We start from the raw sequence: 8658 nt of genomic DNA on the forward strand, positions 1-8658 counted from the left end.
GCAGGAGTTGTGTGTGTGGTTGGATGGTGAAGTGCACTGTGGGTTATGGATGCAGATGCAGAATGAGGGCTCTGATGCTGCTGTTGGCCTCCAAGATGCTCGACAGCAGAGAGAGAAAAAGCTGACTGCTCTCTGAAGCTTCCACCCCTGCCTGCTGCTGGGCTGCCTGCTTTCAGCTTCCAGCTGCAGACTGCAGGTCTCAGCCTGGGGCTGGTGGCTCTTGCTTATCCTTCTGGTGCCCCGGGGGGCTGTGGTGGTGTGGGTGCTGCAGGTCGCTCGGTGCCCACAGCTGCTCAGCTCCTGGGAGATGCTTCTCCTGAGTGGCAGTGTGTGCTGCTGTTCCAGGCTGCGGCTGGGGGGGGGGGGGGGGGGCTCTCGGTGGTGCTGCTGCCCAGCATCGGGGTCCAGCTGACCATTGCTGCCCGCCTGGAGCTCAGCGGCAACTGGTGAGTGGGGGTTCCTGGTGGCTGGGGTGGGGGGAGGCCCCTGCCCACAGGCTTCCTATTCTGCAATGTCTTGCATCTGGTATGGATTTCTGGGTGTTTGTTACCTGTAAGGAAGCCACGGTGCAGGCACCAGACGATGGTTTGTGGCACTTGTAACGAGCAGCAGGAGATGGAGGCTCAGTTTGTTGCTTTGGGCTTTGCTGAGTTTCTCTGGTTAGAGGCTGAGAGATGAAATCTGTTCAACCCGTTTACTTTTTTCAGCCTGGTTGGCCTTCTTTCAGATCTAATTGACATTTTAGTGGATGTGAGCATTACTGCAAACATTAAATGCACGAATTTTGAGTCAGGCACGGTCCAGGTCGTCGTTGAAGACTGCCTGTGCATTCTGGGTGCCATAAAGATCAAGCTCCTTGCTGGGTAAGTGCCTGTGGATTTATTTCCCAGTGCCTGTAATCCTCTTCTCTTTATCCAGTGATCTCGACAGCCTGCCAGGACACAGCTGATGCAGAGCCAGAGCTCAGGGAACTCATTTCTTCCCCTTTGCCAAGGCCAGTTGCTTCAGTGGAACAGGCAAAACAATTGGTTGTTGGAAGATGATGGTTAATTTGCCCTGTTTGCTTGTGGAAATGTTGTTATCTGAAGTCTGAGGTTTGGTGCCACTTCCAGTGCACTTTCTTTAGGTCTAGCTACTGAATTGGTATCCAAAGGACAGGAATAATAGGGCAGGGAGTGTTGCAGGAGACCAGCACCATTGCTTGTCCTGGCTTTATACCCTGCCTCTGGCTGCTGTCACAGCAAGGTTCTGGGGGTATGGACCTTCAGTCTGCTCTGGGTGGGTGTCATTCCATGCAAATGTCCCACCTCTTGCTCAGTCTGATGAAATTCTTGGCAGAAAGGATTTGCTGACTTCACGTCTTGGTGAATTCATCATCAAATTGATCATGGGAAATATTTTCTTTTATTGCTTTTGAATTACCCACTTTTCAGGTTCATTGAATTTCTTCTAATTAATTTTTGCACTATGCATCATATTTCAGTCAGTGCAGCTGCTGGTTTGAAAGAGGCTGTGTAAGTGAACAGAGGAACATGGCTCACCCGCTCTGGGGGGTCATATTTTAGGTTTTAGCAGGGGTGAAGTGATGGTCTGCAGGAGCTGAGCCCCGTGGGGTGGGGGGAGTGTGGCTGCACACAAGGGGCTGCATGGCAGTTCCTCAGCTGTGTCTATAGGCAGAGCCTGGGCATAAATAATGAGATGCATTAGGGATTCCTGTGGTCTGGGCTTGCTGTTTGTGCTGCTGCATGTTCTAACCCAATAGTCCAGAAAGATATTGATGATCCAAAGGAAGTGGCTCCGTGCTGCCTGCAGGCATCACCCAGCCCGGGGTGCCCTGCTCAGCAGCAGTGCCATGTTACACAGCACATTTCTCCTCTCGTTATTCCACATGTAAATTGTTTGTTTCTCATAATCACCATGGAGGTATTTCCTAACAACTCCACCTTCCCTTAACCACAGCTCTGATTTAAGTACCAGGGGGAATGACCAAGCTCGGGCTCCTCTCTGAGCGGCTCCCGGCTGCGGGTGGCTGTGCCTGCCCAGCCCGGAGCCTTTGCTCCTCAGAAACCTGCCCCTTTCCTTCCCAGGGAGCCCAGCAGCTCCTCAACCTCCTGCCCAGCCCCTGCCCAGCCCCCATCAGCTGCAGCAGCATCCCTGAAGGGATGGCTAACGGGGCAGCAGTGTGTACACGAGGGCTGCAGATCCTTTGCTCGCCTGTCCTGGAGCTGTTTGTGGTGACTGGGAATTGTTTTCTCCCCTTTCCAGGCTACTCTCCCTCTCAGTAAATGACATAGTGCTTAACAAGCTGACAGCAACCCTGCCTGGTTTGGTAAGCCTGGGGACTGCCCTCCTTCCACAGCAGAAACACACAAGTACCAGGAGCAACACATCAGAGGTCACAGGAGGCTGTCCCATCTCCTTGTGCTTCCTTCCCACCTCCCTGGTGCTCCACAGGGATGCCTCAGGCCAGCCTGGCAGTTCCTGGCATGTTCCTGCCTGCAGGGTGATCCCCAAAACACTTCCCAGATCAGAGCAGTCCCCTTAGCGTGGCACCACAGCCCTGGGGATGCTCCATGGCCCCTGAGTCCTTCCCAGCATCCCAGCTGCTGCCTGATGCCACCAGGGCTTTTTCCCTGGGGATGTGGATTAAAGGAGCAGGTCTGGTCCTGCCGCAGGTGGTGGCTCCTGCGGGGGGTGAGGAGGGGGCTGAGAGGGCCTGTTTCTGTTTTGTGTTGCAGCTGTGTCCAGTGGTCGATATCGTGGTCAACCTTGTGAACATCCAGCTCCTGGGCACCCTCAACGGTGTGTGGTGTGAGGAGGGGAGGGGCTGATCCCACCTCCCCTGCAGCCCCACGAGGGGACCAGCCCTTTCCCGTGCCTGGTCCATACGTGTGCCAGGGAGGAGCTGAGCTTCTGCAGGGTGTTACTGACTCCAAATTCACCCCTGAGCTGCTTGCACCTTGGCCCTCCTTGCACCATTTTTGTCCATCCCCCCTGGATTTAGCTCAGCATTATCCCTGATGCCCGAAAGGCAGATCCCACCAACCTGAACCTGGAGTTGTTTTGGTGGTTCTGAGCATCCCCCAGAGGTGCAGGCAGTGGGTGTGAGGGGCTGGTGGGGGGGTCTGAGGGCTCAGGGGAGGGTTGGTGCTGCTGCTCATACCTGGTGTTTTAACAAGCATTTGTCCCCGAGAAGCTGTGATCCCAGTGGGTACAGCAGGAACCATTCACTACCAGCTGGCCAGCCTGCCCTTCACCTCCGGCCACTTCCTGTGCTTGGATTTAGACGTAAGTTAACCCAGCACACAGAGGACATGGTGGCTTTCAGTCTTCACACAGATCCTGTGGGAGCAGTTACCTTCTTCCAGCCAGGCTAAAGACTTGTTCTGGGAATGCCAGCTAAATATTTAGATCCTTATCCACATCACCACTAAGAGACTCAGTGTATTTTCCTCAAGCTCCCTTTTGCTCTGTTTGCAAACTCACCCTGGGGCTGCCCGGGGCTGCATGTCTGCTCTGTCACTGCTGGCACAGGCAGTTTTCATTACCCCCAGATGGGGGTTATTGCCTTTTGCCTGTGCTGTTCAGTCTCTGTGGTGGGTGAATGCTAAACCAAGCTAATGGATGTATTTTTTTACTGCCTCACGAGGAAAAAAACCCACAACAACCAAACAGTTCTTTCAAGCAGGAGAGCTTAAATAAAAGAGAGTGGTTAGGGAGAAGCAACTGGGACAAAAGCAATAAAGACTAGCAAGAGCTAATAACAAGCAGTGCAGCCTGCACTGTCAGTGCTGCTGCTCTTGCTTTAGTGCAGAGACTTCATCAGGCTTTCCCTTTGCCTCGTGAAGGGTGGGATTCACATCCATGTCACCTCTCTGCAGGGTGTGGTGAAGCAGGTGGGAGGCAGCATCATCCCCCATGACTCGTCCCCCTCTGCTTTGCCTCCACTGCTGGACAAGCTGCTGGTCCTGGTGCTGCGCCAGAGCTTTCTCAACGCAGTCCTGTTCCTCCTGCTCCAGATCCCACCACAGACCTTCCCCTGCACGCCAGAAACGGTGAGTGTGCTGCTGGCTGGGTGGGTGGCAGGGCTGGGGCAGGGGGATGGCGGGTGCTCTGGGCACAGCGGGGCTCGAGGAGCTCCCTTGCAGGTGCTCAGGCCCAGCCCTGCATCCTTGCTGCCCTCTCCAGAAAGCTGCAATGGCACGTGCAGCAATCAGCCCAGGGTTCCCTGCTGGAACCAGCTGTGTGCTGGTCTTGCCATGGACTCCTGCAGGGCTGTTTAAGGAGGCTGCAAAATGTCACTGAGAAAAGCAGCTTCATGTATGTGACAGTTCTTGACAACCACATGTTCTGCACCTCTGGGCTGTCCCTGCACTGGGATGTATCAGGGGTCACGCACTGACACGTTGAGGGCAACTCCCACCAAAATGACTGACTGGGAATTGCCCCAGGAGCCATGGAGAAGATGGAGGGTTCAGGTGCTGCCATAACCTGGGTTTTTGTGTGACTGAGCTGCCCAGCTGGGGACGGGGTGAGCGAGGGCTTGGGGACCAGGAGTGCCAACAAGCTGGCTGGGAACAGGGACAGGAGTGGGCCCTGGCAGGACGGGTGCTGCTGAAGTTGGCTGGAGCCCTCACCAAGCTGCTTCTGCTTTTGTTCCAACAGTTCTCTGGAGCCAGCAGTCTGCAAGAAGCCATCAGGACCCTCGTCCCTGCTGGGGTGAGTGACTTTTGTTGGCATGAGGGTTTGTGTAAACCTTGCCAGGCCTGAGGCAATCCAAGTGCTGCACCTGGATGTGCTGTGGTGCTGCTACCAAGGGTCTCTGCTCTCCTGCCCCCTGCCCTTGGCTGTGCTGGGCACACACCGGGCCAAGGGACCCCAGGTTTGCACCCAGCCCTTGGCAGCCCCTGCTGGACCCTTTTGCTCTGTAAATTTAGCTTTTCTCAGGTCTGTGTGACCTTGGGGGCCCTGCACGGTGATGGGGCTGTGAGGGCACTGCCTGTCCCCTGCCTGGCTGGGGTGTGAGCTGCAGGTTGCCACCTCCATGCAGCCCCCATTCTTGCAGTGCTCTGCCTGCCAAGGGACCAGTCCTCTGAGCATTAAGATATCATTGGCTGGGAAACCACTCATCCTCTTGGAAGACAACAAAGCCACCGTCCAGCTTTCAGTCATGATTCAGTTGTTCATCAAGCGTTTAGATGGGCCCATCCTCAACCTCCTGCTGTTGAAGGCTGTAAGTGCAGAAGACCCCAAACCAAAAGGTGCAGCCAGCCAAACGACTGGCAGCTGTGCTGGGGACAGCTCCACGGGCTGATCTCGCCCTGTCTGCTTGCAGGACCTCGGTCTGAGCGCCCAGGTGTCCGTGGCTGCAGGGAGGCTGGTGCTGGGCTTGTCCCTGGGCAGGTAGGCTGTCCCCAGGGTGTAGCTGGAGGCAACACCCGAGCCTGCTCCCAGAGCCTGCCCTGCCTCTCCAGCCAGCCTGGACAACTCTGGCTTTCCCAGAGCTCAGGGCACAGGTTCTGGTTGCTGGGAAGCAGCAGCCAGAAGAGAGCAGGACAGCAGGAAGGGCTGTGGTTCCTCAGGGATGCTCCGAGCCTCGGTGACACGGAGCTGGAGCCGCCTGAGCCACGGCAGAAAGGACAGGAGTGGTGACACCTCCTGCAGGCTGGTGACATTCCCTGTGCTGTGATGCCAGGTCTGGGGCTGCTAACACGGAATGTTTTCCAGTGTCTGTAAAACAGGCATTTCATTTCCTGAATCTGAGAATTTCCTAGCTGGCTGATGGCAGGAGCCGGGCAGGGACCGTTGGCTCTCAGGAAACATGACGGCAGTTGGGAAGTTTTAGGAGACTGGAGGAAAAGTCTGTGTCAGTTTTATAACAAGGAGAAATGTGATAACCTGTATAATTGTAAGACTGTCAGCTTGACTTTGATCCTGGGCAGTAGTTTGAAATGTCTGGTATTGGACAGGCATGATAAAGGAGTAAGGGAAGTGCTGTCATTAATGCCAGTCAAGGTATGATTGAAGGTGGAAAGCATTTCTTGTAGTGTGGGGCTTCAGGATTTCAAGCCGTTGAGCTTGTCAGAGAGCTAGATTTAGAGGCAACATTGGCAAAGCTTGTATGCAGCAATAGAGAGAGCAGAAATGCATCAAAGGGCTTTTAATTCAATATTCAATAGACAAAGATATAGCAAGATTCAATGGAAGTAGAAAAGAGAAATTGAAAGTGGAAATAAAGCATACGTTTTAGCTATGGAGATAGCTGTGTGATTGCAATGATAGATTAGGAGCAGTAGCAAATTCTCCAGAGTTTGTGATCTTTACATCCAGACTGGATGCTTTTTCTAGAAGCTCTGCTCTCAGCTGCACACGAGCTGACTCCTTTCCCAAGGTGAAAGGCTGCCTGGGCATGGGAGAGGGAAGAGGAGCCAGGAACTAGTGATGTGTGCCCTCTGGCAGAGCTGCTTCCCTTCCAAGCAAAGAAAAATGGAAAATTGGGTGAAGCTTTTATTTTCCTTTCTCTCCTGCAAGTGTGACAGTGCCTGGTTTTGCTGTACACCCATGTGGTCCCTGCAGGGGTGTCCCAGGGATCCCCCACAGGATCCCTTGCCCATGGGCTGTGTAAGGCTGCCCGGGGGGCAGTGGGGCCCCACAGTAGGGATCTGGCAGCCCTGGGCAGTGACTTGGTGTCTGATGTGCTGTTTGCTTTCCTTTCCTGCAGAACTTCCCTCTCCTTGGAGTCTTCTGAGGTTGGCATCAGCAATGTAAGTCTCTGGTGCCAGGTGCTGAGCCCTGGGCTCTGGGGAGGGAGGAGACACGTGTCCTCTGTGCTGCTGAGAGGTGTCCTGTCTGTGCTGGATTGCTGCTGAGGGGCTGGGCTGGGGGCTGCTCTGCTCTGTGTGCTGTAGCAATTCTTCTTTTGCTGCCTTTTTTTTTTTCCCCCCTCCTGCCTTTTCTAACAATGCAAACATAAAGCCCAGGGTCTGTCTGTTTATTCTGCCCTGCTTGGGCAAAGCTTGCATGGAGCTCCAGCAGGAGTTTTACCTGCTAGAAAGATTCCCAAAGGAAGGAGCAAATACAAATCAAGTAAGAAAAGTAGATTTGCTTTGAAGATAAGAGGCATTATTTGTTCCTTTGCTCATCTCCAGTCCCAAGGACTGGCTCTCTTCCCGTGGCAGTGCTGGGCTCAGCTCACACCCTCCCACTCACACCCTCTCTGCCTTCTCTGCTTCAGATCTCGACCTTGAAGCCCCACTGCAGAGCTCTGCTGCTGGAAAAGCTGATGCCTCTCCTCAATGGTATGGAGCAACACTGGGGGGGCTTTGGGTTCTGGGGAAGGAGGGGAGAGGGGCACATGTTCCTGTTGGAAAGCTGTAGCAGGAGCAACTAAGGTTGGCAGTCCCTGGGCTGGGGCTGCAGTAACAGTCCCAACCTTGTTCTTCCACCATCCACCCCAGCTTCAGTCCTAAGGCAGAGAACATGAAGAAAGCTGAAGAAAATCATGTCTGTGCCCGCGGGCAGCTCTGTCCCTTCTCCCTCCTGGCAGCAGCCTTGCTGTGGGGTGGGAGCTGGGCTTACCCCTCAGGACCTGCCTGTCCCCTGCAGATGCTCTGAGCACTGGGATCCCTCTGCCAAACGTGCTGGACATTCCTTTGCTAAAGGTGGATGTTCAGATATTACTGGTAAGTGTCTGGAGAGGCTGTTTCCTCCTGCAAGACACCAGTGCAGGTGGCTAGGGCTGTAGCAGGACCCAGCCAGGGGTGGTTCTGTGGGCAGGAGCTGCAGGGTTTAAGCCTTGAAACGCCAGAGAAGGTCGCTCTGTCTGAGCTCCCTCAGTCAGAAATGCTGCCAAGAACTCCATGCCTGTGAGTATCATCTATCCAGGCAGGTACTGAGTGATGCTGGGCCCCTCTGGGGCAGGCCCTGGTTCCCCCATCCAGGTTGCCTTTCCTACCTGGGTATCTCTGGGAGCAGCTTTGATGTGGGTCCAGGGGATCTGGGGAGCCCTTTTGAGTGTCACCACACAAAATGCCTTGGATTGCACCCAATTCCAGCCCTGTGCAGCCTGGAGATGTCCCAGAGGAGCTGGTATATCCTCTGACACTTCCCCAAGGATACTGTGCCCTCCTTATCACAAAACTGACGTGAGGATTTTTGCAAGAGGGTTTGTTGTTCCCTGCGTGTTGCTGACAAGCTGCTGGGAAGCAGCCCCCCTGGCAGCTGGGCACTTGTGTGGACGTGTCTCCTCAGGGCCTGGTGGTGCTGCTGGCGTGAGCTGGGCAGTGAGAGGCACGAGGGGCCTTCCTGGGCAAGAGAGGGAGGAAGAACGACCAGCCGGGATGAGGCATTGAGACCAGCATGATCTACATCCCTTCTCTCAAGTTGATTCAAGATTCTTGATAAGGTTTAAGACACTTTAAAGTTGTTAACTGGCTGCTGTGAGTCCTAAGCTGCCTGCATAACCAAACCCGGTGGGCAGCTCTGTGTACAAGTATTTATTTAGGAAACTGGCCTGATTTGGGGGTCACAGTTACAGCAGTTGCACGTGGTGCTGCAGTGGAATTGTTAAATTGATTCTGAGGGAAAATTGTTCTCGACACAATGCAAAGGTGAACTTGTTGCATTTGGCTTTCTCAGTAAATGTCACCGTCCCGTTCA

General features: G+C 54.3%; 1 protein-coding gene across 1 annotated transcript in view; it reads left to right on the forward strand.

Moving 5' to 3' along the window:
* The window catches only part of LOC104385540 (BPI fold-containing family B member 4-like), a 23289-nt gene extending 15015 nt beyond the window's left edge, over positions 1-8274 (forward strand). Inside the window, 13 exon segments of the mRNA XM_009994008.1 lie at positions 346-446; positions 708-863; positions 2266-2329; positions 2739-2802; positions 3197-3288; positions 3882-4055; positions 4666-4719; positions 5066-5233; positions 5336-5403; positions 6722-6764; positions 7235-7298; positions 7606-7682; positions 8251-8274. Of these exon segments, the coding sequence (XP_009992310.1) occupies positions 346-446; positions 708-863; positions 2266-2329; positions 2739-2802; positions 3197-3288; positions 3882-4055; positions 4666-4719; positions 5066-5233; positions 5336-5403; positions 6722-6764; positions 7235-7298; positions 7606-7682; positions 8251-8274 (1149 nt within the window).
* Positions 8275-8658: the final 384 nt, after the last annotated feature.

This window comes from Chaetura pelagica, unplaced genomic scaffold (assembly GCF_000747805.2).
Source record: "Chaetura pelagica isolate M959 unplaced genomic scaffold, ChaPel_1.0 scaffold493, whole genome shotgun sequence".
In the NCBI taxonomy this organism is placed as follows: Eukaryota; Metazoa; Chordata; class Aves; order Apodiformes; family Apodidae; genus Chaetura; species Chaetura pelagica.